This window comes from Lonchura striata, chromosome 5, assembly GCF_046129695.1.
Source record: "Lonchura striata isolate bLonStr1 chromosome 5, bLonStr1.mat, whole genome shotgun sequence".
NCBI classification, from domain to species: domain Eukaryota; kingdom Metazoa; phylum Chordata; class Aves; order Passeriformes; family Estrildidae; genus Lonchura; species Lonchura striata.
Genome location: NC_134607.1, coordinates 71,974,137 through 71,991,612, shown reverse-complemented (window position 1 = coordinate 71,991,612; position 17,476 = coordinate 71,974,137). Strand labels below are relative to the sequence as shown.

The following is a 17,476-nucleotide window of genomic DNA, read 5'->3' as shown; positions in this document are numbered from 1 at the left end:
CATGGAGGTTCAGTGGTTTCAGACACCCTGGGTTTTTTTTTCATGCTAAACTCCAAAAAAAAATGGTGGAAAAGGACTCCCAGCCCTGCGGGTGTTGATTTTCCCCTCGTGACTTTGGCTCAAAGTCCCCATCCTTTGGAGCCACTAGCCTCCAAGGGAGGAGATGGGGTTTTTTGGGCAAGCAACCCCAAATTTGTGGGGTTTTGAGCAGCTTTGCTTCAGCATCCCTTCCCAGGGTATCTGCTGTTTATTTTTGGCTACTGGGACAACTGTTCTGACCTCTGTCCTGGGCCAAGCCTTACACCACTTTCCTCAGCCAAATTTTAAACCAGTTTCCCCACCACTGTGCCTTAGGGATCCAGCTCACCGAGCCCCAAGTGAAAATCTGCATTTTGTGCATTCTCGACCCAAATTGATTCTTTCCCTCCCCTCAACCGGCACTGGAGGCTGTGGGATTTTGGCACCTCCTGGTCTCACCTTGCTGGCAGCTGACTCACCACGGCCCCAGCAGGTTCATGGGACAGGTTTGGCCAGGACTGGGAGCTCCTGGATGGGGACAGCAGGGCCTGACCTTGGCTGGTGGCAGCCAGAGCCTTCCCAGGGCCCTGGGAAAAGGGGCAGCTGGAGGGGCCGGGCTGGGGCCACCATCCCATGGGATTTAAGAGGCCCCAGGGCGCTGTTGGGATGCAAAACCAGCTCTCCCTGCTGACCATGAGGCTCCCCGTGCTCTTGGCTGCCCTGGTGGCAGTGGCCACCTGCACCAAGACCTTCGTTGGGTAAGGGGGCCGGGATGGGAATGGTGGCACCTGGCGGGGCAGAAGGAGTTGGTTCAGCCCTGAGGGGGCACATGGAAAAGGCTCAGGGGAAATCCCCGGAATGGGGGGCATGGATGGGTGGGGTTAGGTCGGACTAACAGGGCCGGAGTTTATCCCACACCCCCCCAGCACCCCCTGACCCCACAGGCACCAGGTGCTGCGCGTCATCCCCCAGAGCGATGAGGAGCTGCAGAAGGTGCAGGAGCTGCAGGACCTGGAGCATCTGCAGGTACTGGGTGTGGAGGTGGATTTTGGGGACACCCCCCACGCAAAGCAAGGGTGGGGTTGGATGTGGGATTGTGGGAACCGAGCGGTGAAAAGCCCCAAGGCAGGATCTCACCCCTTATCTCCATTTTCCCCCATCCAGCTGGATTTCTGGCTGGCTCCCCGCAAGCTCGGACTTCCCGTGGACATCCGCGTGCCCTTCCCCAGCCTGCAGGCGGTCAAAGCCCACCTGGAGGCCACTGGGGTCTCCTATTCCATCATGATCGAGGATGTGCAGGTCAGCGGTGCTGCAGGGGAGGCGGGGGAGAGGTGGGATCCCATCAGTGGGAACAGGGCTCATCCCACCCTTGTCCCACAGGCCCTGGTGGATGAGGAGCAGGTGGAGATGCTCCGCAGCAGCCGCCAGCTGCCGCTCGACACCAGCACCTTCAACTATGACGCCTACCACACCATAGATGAGGTGGGAATGCGCAAGACTTGGGGCATTTTGGGGGGGAAAAAGTTTGCTCTTGGGCAGGGGGTGAGCCGGGAGTGACCCCCACATCTCTTGTTCCCAGATCTATAATTTCATGGACATGCTGGTGGCCGAGAACCCCAACCTGGTGAGCAAGCTGGAGATCGGCCGCTCGACCGAGAACCGTCCCCTCTACGTGCTCAAGGTGAGGATTTGGGGATTGTGATCCAGAGGGGAAAGTGGTGACAGGGACAAAGCCAACCCCCCCCTCTCTGCTCTCTCAGTTCAGCACGGGGGGCACAAACCGCCCGGCCGTCTGGATCGACACCGGGATCCACTCCCGCGAGTGGGTGACACAGGCCAGCGGCGTCTGGTTTGCCAGGAAGGTACTGACACATCCCAAAAGGGCCACCCGGGCCTCAGAAGCTGTGGGATCCACGTGGGTGATCCCACAGGGAGAACAGGGGAGCCCCAAACCTCCATCCTCTCTAGATTGTCCAGGATCACGCGAATAACGAAGGTGTGGCCTCCATCCTGGAGACGATGGACATCTTCCTGGAGATTGTCACCAACCCAGATGGCTTTGCCTACACCCACAGCACGGTACCGGCCTGGATTTCCTCTCCCTGGTTCCTACAGCTGCTCTGGATGGGGCTGGGGAGCAGGATTTGGGGCGTTGCACATCCCTGAGAGGGCAAGGCCTCCTCACCCACGTTTCCATGGGATGGGGACCACCACGAGCTGTGGAGCTCCAGCCCCGGGCACCAGCTGAGGTGGCTCTGCCCTTCCAGGACCGCATGTGGCGCAAGACCAGGTCCAGGCACTCGGGTGCCATCTGCGTCGGAGTGGACCCCAACCGCAACTGGGACGCAGGTTTTGGAGGTCAGAGCTGTCCCCTTTCATCTGTGGAGCATTTCCACTCTCCAGCTGGAGGCTCCAAAGCTGCTTCTGGCTCAAAGATCCATTGCTGTCCCCTGGGGAAGAGGTGGGGTTTGCTCTCCGTGGCAGAGCTGAGGGTTTGGGCTCCACCAGGACTTTGATGTCCCCCGGCGACAAATGAAAGTCACCATACAAATCTCTAGGAGGAGCCCCAGGAGCATTCCTTAATCACTACCAAGGAGCTGAGGGGTAGGAATAACTCGTTATTCCCAAATTCCCACTGTGTTCTCACCATCCTTTCCTCGGCAGATGCCGGAGCCAGCGGATACTCCTGCTCGGAGACGTACCACGGACCCTACCCCAACTCGGAGCCCGAGGTGAAATCCATCGTGGACTTTGTGAAGAGCCATGGCAACATCAAGGCTTTCGTCTCCATCCACAGCTATTCCCAGCTCCTGCTCTACCCCTATGGCTACACTGAGACCCCGGCACCAAACGCGCAGGAACTGGTGAGACCCGTGGGCTTTGAGGGGCTGGATGGGCTTGAGCTCTCCTGCTGCTCCAAGGAGGAGCCACCTCTGTCCTGCAGCCATTGGGAAACTGGGAGGAGCTTTGCTGCACCCAGAAAAAAGCTGTATCCCACAGGTTTTTGCTTTCTTTGGCTCATCTTTCCCCCATCCCTGTGTTCCCAGCACAAGATTTCTGCTAAGGCTGTGGCCTGGAAAAGGAATTGATTGAAAGGGCATGAAAATAGCAGGAACAAAAGGGAAGGAAGGTGGTGGTTTTCCCTTTCATCTGGCAGAGGATGGAAGGGGAACTGGGCTGTGGGACATGAAGTCAGCAGGATTTATTTGGGCTCCAGGAGAGCTGCAGAGGGGCTGGGGACAAGGATGGAGGGACAGGACACAGGGAATGGCTCCCACTGCCAGAGGGCAGCAATGGGATATTGGGAAGGAATTCCTGGCTGGGCTGGAATTCCCAGGGAAGCTGCATCCCACAAGTTTTTGCTTTCTTTGGCTCATCTTTCCCCCATTCCTGTATTCCCAGCACGAGATTTCCGCCAAGGCCGTGGCAGCTCTGTCCTCCCTGTACGGCACCCAGTACGATTACGGCAGCATCATCACCACCATCTGTAAGTGCTGGGGCAGCCCCAAAATCCCCAAATCCCACAGCCATCCCTCACACCGGCCAAACATCCCACGGGATTCCTGCACAAAGCCATCGAGGCTCTGAACCCCCCCCCTATTTTTTACTCCCTCAGACAGAGCGAGTGGATCGACCGTCGACTGGACCTACAACCAGGGGATTAAATATTCCTTCACCTTCGAGTTGCGGGACACGGGGCGCTACGGATTCCTGCTGCCCGCCAGACAGATCGTCCCCACCGCCGAGGAGACCTGGCTGGCTCTGAAGGTCATCATGGAGCACGCCCGAGACAACCTCTACTGAGCTGGGATCAGGGCTGGAGCAGCTGGAGAGAGGGAAGAAGGCAATCAGTAAATAAATGGGAAGAAGGATGAGAAAAGCTTGTGGTTGTTTTCCCCTTTTTCTCCAAACTGGGTGGAAAAGCCCTTTCGGAGCTGGAGGTGGTGCCAGCACAAACAGAGTGTGCTGGGCCAGTGGCCTGGAAAAGGAATTGATTGAAAGGGCATGAAAATAGCAGGAATGAAAAGGAAGGAAGGTGGTGGTTTTCCCTTTCATCTGGCAGAGGATGGAAAGGGAACTGAGCTCTGGGACACCAAGTCAGGATTTATCTGGGCTCCAGGAAAGCTGGAGAGAACTGGGGACAAGGCAGGGACAGGACACCGGGAATGGCTCCCACTGCCAGAGGGCAGCCATGGGATACTGAGAAGGAATTCCTGGCTGGGCTGGAATTCCCAGGGGAGCTGTGGATCCCTGGAAGTTTTCCAGGCCAGGCTGGACAGGGCTTAGAGTAACCTGGGATAGTGGAAGGTGTCAGGAGCTGGAACTGGACAGGCTTTAAAGTCTCTTTGCCAGCCAAACCTTTCTTGTGTGATCCTTCCTTACCTGCTGCAATCCCTAGGGAATGAGGAGCTGAGCCCTTGCTCACTCCCAGCTTTTCCAGGCTCTCCACAGCTCTCAAAGCTGCAAATAAATCACCCAAACAGATGCTGTAATTTACATTTTATTAAATTAAACAATTAAACCTCTCGGCCCCTATGGAGTTAAACTCTGTTCCAAACAACACCAAGAGTCCAAATCCACACAAATGCATTGAGATGATGGGAAAGCACATCCAGTCCTTGCTTTGATTCCTTGGATTTGGAGGATCTCAAACAACTCAAGCCAGTTTTGTCCAAGTTTCACCAGGAGGTTTTCACGCAGCACAGAGCAGCCAGGGATTCTGGATCTGTCTCCCACAGCTGGATAGCAAAACCAGGATTTTAGCCAGTGCAATGACACTTCCAAGAGCTCATAGAGCTGGAAAAATATACTCCCACAGCAGCAGGACCTAATCAGACTGAACCTGCCAGTCCTGAGATCAGCATTGTCTGATTCCACACTCAGAGTCACAATAAAAGATAAATGTGATCAGGGATGTTGAGTCCTAAGCTGCCCAACAGGAAATTATGTGCCATTTCTCCTAGTTTTTGTCCTTTCACTGGAATTATCCCAAAGTCACCAGTGAGTTTTGGGATGTGTTGAAGATTGTCTGCTTCAAAAAGGGGAAAAAACACTGAATCCAAAAATACACACAAACCCCACAAGACCACAATAGCTAAAACCAGGACCAGGCTCAGCAATGCCAGATGGAAAAACTGGAGAGCAGAATCCCTCCAAAATCACCTCCAAAGTGTCCCATAAGCAGCTCAGGAAAATCGGAGGATCCCCAGGTTATCCAGAAGCACCAATTTGAGGAAAACTGTGCTACTCATTTTCCAGGAAACCTTTACCCCGTTCAGTTCCAGATTCCAGAGCCCTGCTCTGTTTTAGGGACCCTGGTGAGGCCGCAGCAGCAAATTTCCTTCAGCCACCCTAAACCTTAAAAAAACTACTGGAAAAGGAGTCATTGGGAAAAAGAAAATCCAGTTATTCTCCTCCAGCTCACCTTGGAAAAGACACAACTATTCACAAAGTGTCCACAAGCAAGCACGACTGTCACAGCACCAGCTGGGCAATAAAAAACCATTTTTATTACAAATACTTCTGTTCATTATCATAATTTATTTTAAAAAAACAACAAACAAACCTTCCAGGACCTTCTCTCACTTTTGGCAAGTTGCTGAATGTCTTTATCTCTGCTAAAACCACCAAAGTTTGTGCTCACAGATGATTTGTGGCCTGTTCACCTTTATTGCATTCCATGGCTCCAGTGTGGCCCAGGAATGTTAGGGACATAAATTCCTTCAGCTGGAAGTTTCTACTGGTCCCAGCCTTTCCTAGCAGTTTTCTCCCTCCCCTACAAAACCAGTTCTATCACCTCTGTCCTGCCCTACTCCCCAAGTGATGCCATTCCTGCTTCTAGGAAACATCATTCCAGCTGCCCAGCCTTACCCGAGCTGCCAATCCTCACCACGGCCGCTTTTCCCTGCCGATTCCTAAAACCACAAACGGGCTGCACTGCTCAGCATTCCCAAAACCTGGATACTCATTTATTTCCAGGGCCTGTTCTGGATGCTGGTCCTGCTGTGGGAGCGGCTGCTCAGGGATCCCACGGTGTGAGCAGGGCTGGGGAGGCTGGGGTTGTTCCTCACGGATGAGAGCTTGGAATCGTGGCCTGAAACACCCCGGGAAAGGCGGCCTGTGGGAAAAACAACCCCAAGTCACAAACTGCTTGTCCACAAGTTGTGGCTGTCCCATCCCTGGATGTGTCCAGCCAGGTTGGATGGGCTTGGAACAACCTGGAAAAGGGGAAGGTGTCCCTGCCCATGGTGGGATGGGTGGCTTTAAGGTCCCTTCCCACCCAACCATTCCATGATGAGGTTGAAGCATATTCTGGTGATGCCTTGGAATTTTAGCTTTTATATTTTTCAAATCTTATACTGCATTAGTGTCACAGCACATGTGACAGTTGAGACAGCCACAACACACAGAGTGTCACCTTGCAATTTCAGAAGGCTTCAACCCATACAGAGTAACCCCACACCACTTCAGAAGGCTGCAAGCATCTGCCCTTGTCCTTCAGCCCAGCCTTTTGTCCCCTCATGCTGATGCACTGCACCTGTGTGCCCACTCAGCACACCTGGGCACTCCATGGCTCATTACCTTTAATACTGCTCACCTGCTCCTCACAGCTGTACCCATCAGGGATGGGGCAGCCCCACCCCCAAATCACCACAAACTCTGCACCTACACCTTCCCACCCAACCATTCCATGATGAGGTTGAAACATGTTCTGGTGATGCCTTAAAATTTTAGCTTTTGTATTTTTCAAATCATTAGTGCATGACTAAACTCCACATAAAACGTTAATTAACTTAATCTGTCCTTAATGCACCTGAAGGTCTTTCATTAAATATATCCCCTTTTATTCTTTTAACTTCACCTTGATGCCTTGTGAAGACTGACCTAGAGCAGAGGCTGGACTAAAGAATAAATCAGGGATTTATTCAAGGATCTCCTCCTTGGATCCACCCTGGGCAGCACCAGAGCCCAGCCAGGGCTGCACCCAAATGAACCAAAATGGTCCCAAAATGAACCCAAATGAACCAAAATGGCCCCAAAATGAACCCAAATGAACCAAAAGGGTCCCAAAATGAACCCAAGATGAACCAAAATGGTCCCAAAATGAACCCAAGATGAACCAAAATGGTCCCAAAATGAACCTAAGATGACTCAAAATGGTCACAAAATGAACCCAAATGACCCAAAATGGTCCCAAAATGCACGAGCGCTCCCGGGGGCTCTCCCTGGGATCAGTTCTGCTCCATTGGCACCTTGGAGTTCATTCCCATTCCAGCTCCAGCCCATCAGTCCCACCCTGCTTGTTTTTCTCTCTCCAGCCCACGGTGTTTGTGCTCCTGGGCTGAGGTTTGGATCATTTGTCCTTGGTGCCCAGCTGGAGCAGGAATTGTTTTGTGTCCCTGCTCTGTGCAAAGAGCTCACCATCCCATAATGAGAAGCTCAGACCCACACACCAAAGCAGCTCAGAATCTGAAAAATAGAAAAGCTAAACCCTGAGGCATCAGCCTGGCCCGGTGTTTGTAGGCAAGCCCAAAAAGGCAGCACTGGACTCTTACTGGCAGCATCTGAAGGAATCTGCTCCTCAGCCAGGTAATGCTTCACCTTCTGCAGATCATCTGCAGAAAACCTCCACTTGTTCTCCGCAGGCGTGGGTGGCACCCTGGGAGTCGTTCTCCTCCGGGCGGTTCCCGTGGGAGCTGGCCCCTGGCAGGACACGGGGAGCGTGCCGGTGACCAACCCCTCTGGGATCTTCTGGGCAAGGACCTTGAGGCCTGCAGGGACACGGAGCAGCTGTTATCCCAGCTGGATGGCTCAGCAGGGACCAGTCACCAGGCACTGACGCAGCTGCAGGGGCAGAGTTCGGATGGAGAAATGTGGGTGGCAGGAGAGGGGAGAATTCTGCGCCTGTGCCCTGCTCAGGTGAGATCCCACATGGAGTTTAACTCTGGGGACAACAGCAGCAGGACGGGGAGTTGCTGGAGAGAGTCTAGAGGAGGCCTTGGAGCTGCTCCCAGAGCTGGGAATGTTCCCCTGGAGAGGAGAAGGATCCAGGGAGAGCTTCCAGCACATTCCAGGCCCTGAAGGGACTCCAGGAGAGCTGAAATTTGGGAAAAGCCTGGAGGGACAGGACCCAGGGAATGGCTCCCACTGCCAGAGGGCAGCCATGGATGGGATTTGGGAATGAGGAATTCCTGGCTGGGCTGGGATTGCCAGAGCAGCTGGGGCTGCCCCTGGACCCCTGGGATGTCCAAGGAAATGTTGGACACTGGGGCTGGAGCAGCCTGGGATGGTGGAAGGTGTCCCTGCCCATAGGAACAGAAATGGATGATCCTTCAGCTTCCTTCCAACCCAAACCATCCCACGATTCCACAACCCAGATCTTTCCCATCTCCAGCTTCCACAAGTTGCTCCCCCCTCTCCCCAGGAGGGCTGGGGGAGCTCTCCCAGCCCCACCTACCCCCAGATAACATGAAGAGGTTCTCAAAGCCCCTCTCACACATGGTGGTGGCCGCCTGGCTCGCCAAGCGCTCGTCGTTGTCGTACACAATGATGATTTTTCCATGGGCATTTTTCTGCCATGGGAATTGTTAAGGAGTCAGCTTAACTGCTGAATTTAAAAATTGAAACGTTTTAGGAAGCAAAAGAGACAAGTGGGACTGGGGAGGGAAAGGCTCCATACTTGGCTTGCAAGCATCCAGCGGGAATGTTCTCTCGATAGAATTCTCAGTGGCTGAGGCTTGCCAGACACAGCTTAATTCCCACTGCATCCAGCATTGCTTGAAGATTGGGAATGGCAACAGCTCCTTTGTTTATAAGCTCCCCTCAGAATCAACAGCCTGGGAATGATCAGCCTAATCCCACTTAAAAATCCTCTGTTCATCCCCAGTCCCATCAAGGTGCTGATAGGAAGCCAAAGGATTTGATGGATGCATTCCTGGAACAGCAGCAGGAGAGCAGTGCCCGAGTCTGGCTCGGCCTTCCAGCTGCCAAAATCCAGGGAAATGCCAAATCCAGACACTGGATTCAATGGAGTCAAGAGCAGCCTTGAGGAAGCAGAATCCAGCATCTGACTGGGGCAGTGGAGCTGCACCAGGTAACTCCACCTCCTGTCCCACCCTTTTTGAGATCCCTAATTTTGCTTGGATAAACTCCAATCGATTTTGGGAGCTCCCATCAACATCCCCTCACGTTCCCATGTAAAGGATACATATTCCAGAATGTTATTTGTATATGGATTCATGGTTCTAGACAACGTTGCAATGGGGTAGGAATAAGCTGCAGAAGGGGAAAAAAAAAAAAAAGAAAAAGAGGGAAAAATCATCCAGAGGCTGAACACCAACAGCCTGGGATACAACAGCCTTGAGAGAGAACCCGCTGAGGATGGGATTAACATCAACTCAGGCCCCTGATCTCCTCCCAGGAAGGAGGGATGTGCTGGATAAGCACTGGGAACACCAGGGGGACAAAGCCCAGCAGGGCTGTGGCCCAGGCTGCAATCCGTGCCCTGGGGCTGCTCACCTCCCACGATGTGGCACTGCTCGTAGGCGTCGCGGTCCCGCACGTCCAGCAGCAGGAACGGGCAGTCGGGATAAGGCCTCTCCTGGGCCTGGGGGTCCTCCTTCTTTGGAGAATCCTTCTCCATGTCCAGCTCCCCAACCCCACTGATCACGCTGCAAAGGGAACGGCACATTAAGGAATGCTTTTAGGGGTCTCCATCCCTTCCAAGGCTGGGGAAGAGCTGGGATAAAGCTTCCTCTCCCAGCATCATCCTGGGATCTCTTCAAACATGGTGGGTTTGGAATTAGTCTTAATCCTAAAATGGTTTGGGTGGGAAGGGACCTTAAGGATCTCATTCCACCCCCTGGGCAGGGACACCTTGGAGCTCCCCAGAGTGCTCCAAACCCTATCCAGCCCAGCTTTGGACAAATCCAGGGGCAGCTCCAGCTTCTCTGGGAATTCTATTCCAGCCTCTCCCCCCCCTCCCAAGCAGGGACAGTTCCCACTATCCCAGAGTGCTCCAAACCCTGTCCAGCCCAGCTCTGGACACATCCAGGGGCAGCTCCAGCTTCTCTGGGAATTCTATTCCAGCCTCTTCCCACCCTCCCAAGCAGGGACAGTTCCCACTATCCCAGAGTGCTCCAAACCCTGTCCAGCCCAGCTCTGGACACATCCAGGGGCAGCTCCAGCTTCTCTGGGAATTCTATTTCAACCCCGTCCCCACCATCCCAGCCAGGAATCCCTTCCCAATATCCCTGTGTCACTTTGAAGCCATTCCCTGTGTCCTGCCCCTCCATATCAATACAAACCATCGCTAACAGCAATGCACATGACTGAGTTGATCAGAGCACTGTGTTATCCCCAAAATTCTGGAATGTGGGGGCCTGGATGGAATCCCACCAACACATTTCTTTGTCAGACCTTCATCAAGTGACAACAACCTTGGTTGCTGTTTAATCCAAACCCATTCCAACAGGAAATCCTGCCAATCCCCTCCCTCTCACCTACAAACCCAGGCTTTAATGAGAAGTACAGGATAAAACCACTTAGCAAGCAATTTAAAATCAGCAGCTGGGCTCAAATAATCATCAGCTAAGCCAGGAGGAGAATGACATTGAGTGAGGCACCTCTGCAGCGTGGAACGATGGGATTCCCCGGCTCCAGAGTTGTTGAGGAACAGGACAGGGCTGGGTGTCCCCTCATGGCTCCCTTTCCCATTTGTCCCTGTGTCATCACCTGCAGCACCAGAATCTGGGGAGAGAAGAGGGCACAAGGAGCTAAGGAGCTGCAGGAGGTAAACAAGCAGGTTTTAAAGGGCAGTTTCTATTCCTGGAAAGAAAAGTGTGACAGCTTTATCTTCATCCTCTTAACAAAGAGAATTTACCCAGAGCCTCCTTATTTAAAATAATAAAGAGCCAACTGATTTTTTAGGGCTTGAGCTCTCATTTGAAGAAATCAATAAAACAGAATTGTTGATGTGGATTACATTACTGCCAGCATGAGGCTTTTCCAACATGCAAGCCCTTTTTTTTTTAGGAGTGTTTATATTCCCAGGCCACAGGTGAAGTTTTATTTTTCCATTTTTCCTCCTGGTTAAGCCTTGCTGCAGTGCCAGCTCTGCCACTTCACCCCCTGGCAGTGACCCTCAGCTCTCCCCCTCTGTCACCAGCGTTGTCACCTTGCAGCTTGTGCAGCTCCTCGTTTGTCACTTCTAAGGTTTCGTTGGACAGAGAGGCGACCTGGAGAACCTGCAGGGCACAAAAAACAACCAGACACTGATCCCCACATCCACAGCAGCGAGCAGCTCAAGGAAAACAATCCAGGGAAAAAAAGAAAAATCCCGAGTCTGCAGGATCCCACTCTTCACATCTCCAAGTTTAACCTTCCCTTCCCTCCTGAGAAGAAAATTTGGTTTTGTTTTTTTTTTTTTTTTTAGTTTGAAGCAGTTTTCTTGAACCAGCACTCCCCAGCTCTTTATTTCCTGATAAATTTTTCACTTTTTAAAATAGCATGATTCACTGCTTTTAAATAAAGTAATGCACAGAAAGCCTTGAAGTCCCAGCTGCCCACTTTCTGCAGTTAAACCTGGGGTCAGGGAGGGCTGCAGACACAAAATTCAGATTTAAGTGCTGTTTTACACAGCCTTTTTCTTTTGCAAGATGCTTGAAGATACTTTTAAGTTAATGGACAAATCAAATAATGAAATAAATTTCAAAGACGGAGTCACCACAAACTTTAATTTGTAATTAAGGCATTTGGCCACTGTGGAAATTGATTATTTGCTTTTATTAAAGGCAGGAAGAAGCCAAGACAGAATAATTACAGCTAAAGCTAAATAATTACAGAGAAATTTTTAATCCAAGGAAACATGCTGCTCCTAAGAGATTTTGGAGGTCAGAGAAGGATCTGTACATACCAATTGAGCAAAAGTTGTCACCTTCAGCCTTTTAAAGAGCTCATCCTTTTTATACCTGTAATCTACAAAAACAAAACAAAGAGGACAAGGTAAATTTCCAGCTCATTCCCAGTTTTTTTTAGACACCAGGTCACGGCTTAATCCCAGCTTTTCTCCAAGACTCTTCCACAGCCAAGCAGGAATTCAGGGCAGGTTTGTGCTGAAGGGTGAGAGCAGCAAATCTGGAGAGTTTGTGAAATGAGAGTTATAAATAAAGGGTTTAATTAATAGCAGTTATAAAGAAAAGATTTAATTAATCACAGATATGAAGAGAGATTTTAATTGAGACCAGTTATAAAGGAAGATCTTGTCCACACATGATGAAGTGGAAGATGCAGATTTAGCTGCTTTTAGACTCAAAATATGAATTTATGTTTTCCATGGGGCTGGGGCAGGAAGCAGTTCAAGATTTCCCCCTTTCCCTGCTGTTCTCTGAGACCCATTGGAGTCACAAAGCTCCTTAAACCAAAAGATTCATTTACCTTAATTTTTAATTTGTGTAAATTACAGCAGTATCAGAGTATGGGGCATCGTGTCTTTGCAAATACCAAGCTAAAGACGCAGGTTCCATCTTAACAATTAAAAAAATCCAAGCTTTTAATACTTCATCTCATAATTAAATTCTGGTTTCTTCAGAAAGTCACGGATCTCTCAAGGAGCAGGTAACTGACACAAGAAACTGGACTAATTGAGTCTTAATGGGTAATTAATACAAGAAACTGGCCTAATTGAATCTTAATCCTGAAGACACAGCTTAGGGAGGAAGAAAACCGAGCAGAGCTGCTGGCAAAGAGCCAGAGCAGAGATTCCCAGAGCCAAGGTTGGGAGCCTGATCCCACCCAGCTCCTGCAGAGGAAGGGAGAGACCTCCTGGAGCGAAACAAAAGGTGGGAGGAGGAAAGAGAAGCCAGGATGGGTATCAGTGGGAACATCTTGATATGGAATAACCTGTCCTGGGAAGCAATGGGAGCTCTGTCCTTTGGGAAACGCAGGGTTGGGAAGGAGCTGGTCCCTCTCCAGCTGTTCAGCTCCTAGGGATGACAATGGAGCTCGGGATCTTTGGCAAATCCACTCAGTTCAAGGATTCTAAATCCTCTAAAACCATCTGCTGAGTGCTCCATTATCTTAGGGGAAATGAGAAGAAAAGGGGGAAGGGATCCCCTGCACATTCCTGCAGCCACCAGACAAAAAAATTCCTGTGGGGTTTGCTTATGGAAATTCCCCAGCTGAGTTGTTTAGAGAGCCATGGGAATGCTGGAGGCTGAGATCTCTTCCCAAATTCAACATCCTACCCAAAATCATTTCGATCAGGCTGCAAAACAAGCACCTCTTTGCTCCTCACAAGTTGTCCCAGGAAAAAAGAGCCCTTCCAAAATACCCATTACACATCCAAACCACAGGGCTGAAGCACAGGAGGTGCAGAAAAGGGATTGCAGGATGATGAGGTGCAGAAATTGGATTGCAGGATGTCAATTACCTGGAAAATGACCCTCGTGGTTCTTGCAAAACCACCAGGTTTCAAACCTCAACTGAGGTTGTTAAATCTTCCTTAAACTCAAAAAAAAACCCCAGCAACAATTATTTTCTTTAATTATTTCCTGTTTAATCTGCTCAAGGATTAAAATTGCCCAGCAAAGGCCAAAAAAGAGCTTTTCTGTCATGGCAAATAAACTTCATTTAGAAGGAAAAATAAAAGCAGCAAAGCTTGGGAAGTGCTGGATGGATAAAAACCACCAAAGCAGAACCGCTGCCAAACGATGCAGCTCCTGCATGGCTCCTTTCCACCTCAAATAAGGACTTTTTACCCCAAAAAAAGCTTCTTTGCCCTAGATCTTGCCTTTGCCACCCCAAATGCCTTCCCAGAGAGCTCGGAAGTGCTGCCTCCAGCTCCAAAAGCAACCCCACGTACCCGGTCCGGTCCTGGCGGAGCTGTTGGAATTCTCTGACATGGTTTTGCTTGGAATGATTCTGTTTTCCAGGGATGGGCTCCTGAGGGCTTTGGGAGAGGAGGGAAACAGCAGCAGAGAGAAGGAAGAGCCCTGCTGTGCGTGCCCCAAGTCAATCAATCCTCCAAAGGACAGGTGTGTGGTGGGTGCAGCTCTTTAATGTTTTGATGGCGTGGATTTAAATCTCTCACGTTACATAAGGGACAGAGAGGAGCCTGTGCTGGGGATCTCAATCTGCATCCAAAGGGTGTCATCTATCCCTGAGAAATTGAGGGGGAGAAGTTCCTCCACTCCCCAGCACAACAACGTGTCCATTCAGCCCTGCAGAGAATGAGAAAGTCCCTCCCCAAAAACAAAAAAAGAAAGAATAAAAGAACTGCACGGAACAGATCCGTGCTGAGATTGGAAACCCACAAAAAACCCAAGATTTTCAACAGAAATAAAAAGCAAGGCAGTGTCCAGCACTGAAATCTCAGTCAACAGAGTGTTTTGGAAAGCTCAAGGTCATTCCTCTTTTCATTTTTTTCCCCCCCAAAGACCTGCAGTGTGAACCCAAACCCAACAAACCAAGCACAAAGAAAGAGTTGTTTTGCACAAATAGATTCCCCTGAGCTCCCTCAGAAAGTGGGGCTGAGAACCAAACCTGGACATTTCAAATCCTAATTAATGGAGCTTTCAGCTCAATTCAGGGCTCTTTTTCACCTCCACAAATGCAGCTTTGAAGTTGAAGAGCTTTCCTGGCTCCTTATGTGAGAATAATCTGGGAATTAAGTCATAAAACACTGGTTTTATTGGGGAAAAATGATATGAAAAACCTAGTTTTAGTGGGAAAATAAAAGAAATAAAAATAATTTAGGCCTTCATTAGTCTGAACAACCTAAAGTCTTCAAAATCTCAATGTTTAGTGGTGCTGAAATCAATGTTAACACAAGGAATGAGCTTGGTCTTTTCCTGTCTTGGAGTATTTTGATAGGAATTTAAATTATATAAAGATAAAAGAGCTCAAGCTGTGCCCTAAAAGTGAAATAAAAATCTCAGAAATGATCCATGAATCTTCCCAGATGAGTCTAGCCTGGATTTCTCAGCTAATAGAGCTTCCAAAATAAAATCCAATAGCAAAGAAGGATCTGGAAGATTCCTGCTTGGATTTTAAAATTAAATCTGTGGAGATTTCCAAGGAAAACCTCCTGGAATTCATGTCCTGCTCTTTGAGCCTTGAACCAACTCATTTTTAACCCATCCTGCCCTTCCCCAGGTACTCACTTCTTTTGATCTCTTCCAATTTTTCCATGTATTTCGACAAACTATTTCCTGTAACAACAACAAAAAAAATCAATTTATTACAATTATTTATTTTCCTCAGGCCCACTGAGGCTTAAATTTTAATTGCATTGAAGGAAACAGATATTTGTTGTAGATCCTCCTTCACAGTGGCAATAAAAGGTACAAAAATGCCACAATTTTCCTCTTTTCTCTAAAGGAAAGTAGAACTAAACAGAAAAATCCAAGGATCTGCAGCTCCTTTCCCAACATTTTGGTGAGAAAACTACAAGATAATGTTACTGAATAAAATTCAGCTGCTTTAATAACAAAAAAAAAAAAAAAAAAAACCACAAAGACACCCCCAAATAATTATTTTGGCTCACACCTTTGATAAGATGCAGGAAAAGTCCATGGACAGAAATTCCAAGACCAATAATTTCTATGGGAACCACCACAACAGAGCCTGACCCAGTTTAAATCTATTTAACCCCCAAATTGTTCTTTAAAAAAGAAGAGTAGGAAAAAAAAATAGACAGGTTTTAAGACAACAAAGACTTTAAACATGCGTTAATTTACACACAGAGCATTTAATCTCAATTTTCAGGGGGGTGTATGAAGATAAATATACATAAGTACATAAAATATATATATATAAATACACATAAATCTGTATAGTTCGTGCTTGTTTTAATTTCAGCTTTGGAGAAAAATCGTAAGTAGGAAATTTTCATATTTTATATAATTGTAAATAGGAAATTTCTATAATTTTTATAATATTTGGTGAGACAAATCATAACCGCAATAAGGATTCTGTAGGGTTGGGGTGACTTAGCTCCGGGCAGGGATAATTAAGGCATTAATTACATTTTTCTGTCATCCTACCTCAATTTTGGGTGGTTTTATCCCACAACAATTTCACTTACCAGTATCCAGACGAGTTTTTACATGTTGATACTTGGGATTCGAGGGGATGCGGCGGGTTAGAAGCTGTTTCAAAACGGAAAAGACGAGAAGCCAAAATTAAAAAATAAAATAATAAAAAAAACCATAAATAGCAGAAAATGCGATCTGAAGGCATTTAAGAGACAGAAAGACAAGCGAGAGGTTCCTGAATGCCCATCCGGGTGTTAAACCGCGCTGATTTAAAGGCTCGGAAGGAGAACTTCTCCCCGCGCGGAGCTCTCCCGGCCCCGGCAGCCGCACGAACCATCCCCCCGGCCGTGCCCCGCGCCCCCCTGGCCGCCCGGGGGGTGCTGAGAAGGGCAGGCCCCTGAGGGCACCTGAGGGTCGCCGAAGCCGCCCCGCGCCGACATCTCCCCTCAGGGCGGCCCGCCCGCTCCGCCCGTCCCCTCACGCGCGGCCGCGCTCCCGCCTCCCGCCCCACCCCGCAACTACGCCCGCCGCCATTGGCCGCCCGCCGCGCCCGCAGCCAATCAGAGCCCGCGCGGCGGGGAGCGCGCGCGTCGCCCGGCAACGGGAGGGACGCGGCGGGCGGGAAGGGGGGAAAGGGGAGACGCGGGGCGTGTGCTGCGCATGCGCGGGGAGGAAGCCACGCCCCTCCGGCCCAGGCCCCGCCCCCGCCGGGAGAGCGCGAGGGCGGCGCGCGGCCGCGCCGGAGCGCAGGTGAGAGCGGCGCGCGCGCGGGCGCGGCCACGCCCCCCTCCCTCCGGGAGCGCGCGCGGAGGCTCCGCCCAGCGAGGGGGCGTGGCCTGAGAAGGGGCGGGATTTCGCGCGCGGTCGGTGGGCGTGGCTTGGGTGGGTGTGGCCCCTCGGTGGGCGGGGCCGCTCCGGTGGGTGTGGCCCCTCCCTTTGACTGCCACTGAGTCCCTGAACCCCTTTGGGGTCACGGCCCCCCTGACCCCCCCACCCACAGTGACCCCAGGGCCCCCTCAGGACCCCCAATTAGCCCATGGACCCCTAATGAGCCCATGGACCTTCAAGTCCCACCAGTGACCCCAGGGCCCCCCAATTAGCCCGTAGTCCCCTAATGAGCCCATCACCCCTCAAGTGACCCCGTAGTCCCCCAATTAGCTCACGGCCCCCTAATGAGCCCATGGCCCCTCAAGTCCCCCCACTGACCCCAGGGCCCCCCAATTAGCCCGTAGTCCCCTAATGAGCCCATGGCCCTCAAGTCCCCCCACTGACCCCAGGGCCCCCCAATTAACCCACGCTCCCCTTAATGAGCCCATCACCCCTCAAGTCCTCCCAGTGACCCCAGGGCCCCCCAATTAGCCCATGACCCCTAATGAGCCCATCACCCCTCAAGTCCCCCCAGTGACCCCCAATTAGCCCACAGT

At 50.7% G+C, this 17,476-nt stretch overlaps 2 protein-coding genes across 4 annotated transcripts; one reads left to right on the top strand and one right to left on the bottom strand.

Moving 5' to 3' along the window:
* Window positions 1–645: 645 nt before the first annotated feature.
* Window positions 646–3,822, top strand: LOC110478877 (carboxypeptidase A1). 2 transcript variants are annotated; one of them, XM_021545772.2, is made up of 11 exons: window positions 646–776; window positions 963–1,044; window positions 1,183–1,317; window positions 1,399–1,500; window positions 1,598–1,699; window positions 1,779–1,880; window positions 1,987–2,097; window positions 2,286–2,376; window positions 2,683–2,882; window positions 3,421–3,505; window positions 3,635–3,822. In XM_021545772.2, exons 1-11 carry the CDS (start codon window positions 652–654, stop codon window positions 3,820–3,822), a joined length of 1,323 nt encoding a protein of 440 aa, XP_021401447.2. In that variant the 5' UTR covers window positions 646–651. The 2 variants fall into 2 exon arrangements, with proteins under 2 accessions (XP_021401447.2, XP_077639268.1); XM_077783142.1 differs by having other exon boundaries at window positions 2,286–2,385; window positions 2,692–2,882.
* Window positions 3,823–4,503: 681 nt separating this feature from the next.
* CEP41 (centrosomal protein 41) lies at window positions 4,504–16,550 on the bottom strand. 2 transcript variants are annotated; one of them, XM_077783718.1, is made up of 11 exons: window positions 16,460–16,550; window positions 16,103–16,166; window positions 15,180–15,227; window positions 11,933–11,994; window positions 11,195–11,264; window positions 10,644–10,767; window positions 9,538–9,689; window positions 9,227–9,294; window positions 8,477–8,591; window positions 7,575–7,790; window positions 4,504–6,136 (listed from the first exon to the last, which is right to left on the bottom strand). In XM_077783718.1, the coding sequence occupies exons 1-11, from the start codon at window positions 16,490–16,492 to the stop codon at window positions 5,988–5,990; spliced, it is 1,101 nt and encodes a 366-aa protein (XP_077639844.1). In that variant the 5' UTR covers window positions 16,493–16,550; the 3' UTR covers window positions 4,504–5,987. The 2 variants fall into 2 exon arrangements, with proteins under 2 accessions (XP_077639844.1, XP_031362614.2); XM_031506754.2 differs by lacking the exons at window positions 15,180–15,227; window positions 16,103–16,166; window positions 16,460–16,550 and adding an exon at window positions 13,880–14,420.
* Window positions 16,551–17,476: the final 926 nt, after the last annotated feature.

Coding starts and splice junctions, on each gene's coding strand:
- LOC110478877 (XM_021545772.2), top strand. CDS start 652: ATGGGATTTAAGAGGCCCCAGGGCGCTGTTGGGATGCAAAACCAGCTC. Junction 1,700..1,778: donor GTCCCCTCTACGTGCTCAAG/GTGAGGATTTGG, acceptor CTGCTCTCTCAG/TTCAGCACGGGGGGCACAAA. Junction 2,883..3,420: donor CACCAAACGCGCAGGAACTG/GTGAGACCCGTG, acceptor CTGTATTCCCAG/CACGAGATTTCCGCCAAGGC.
- CEP41 (XM_077783718.1), bottom strand. CDS start 16,492: ATGTCGGCGCGGGGCGGCTTCGGCGACCCTCAG. Junction 11,995..15,179: donor ATTGGAAGAGATCAAAAGAA/GTGAGTACCTGG, acceptor TTGTTTTTGTAG/ATTACAGGTATAAAAAGGAT. Junction 11,265..11,932: donor TGACAACTTTTGCTCAATTG/GTATGTACAGAT, acceptor TGTGCCCTGCAG/GTTCTCCAGGTCGCCTCTCT.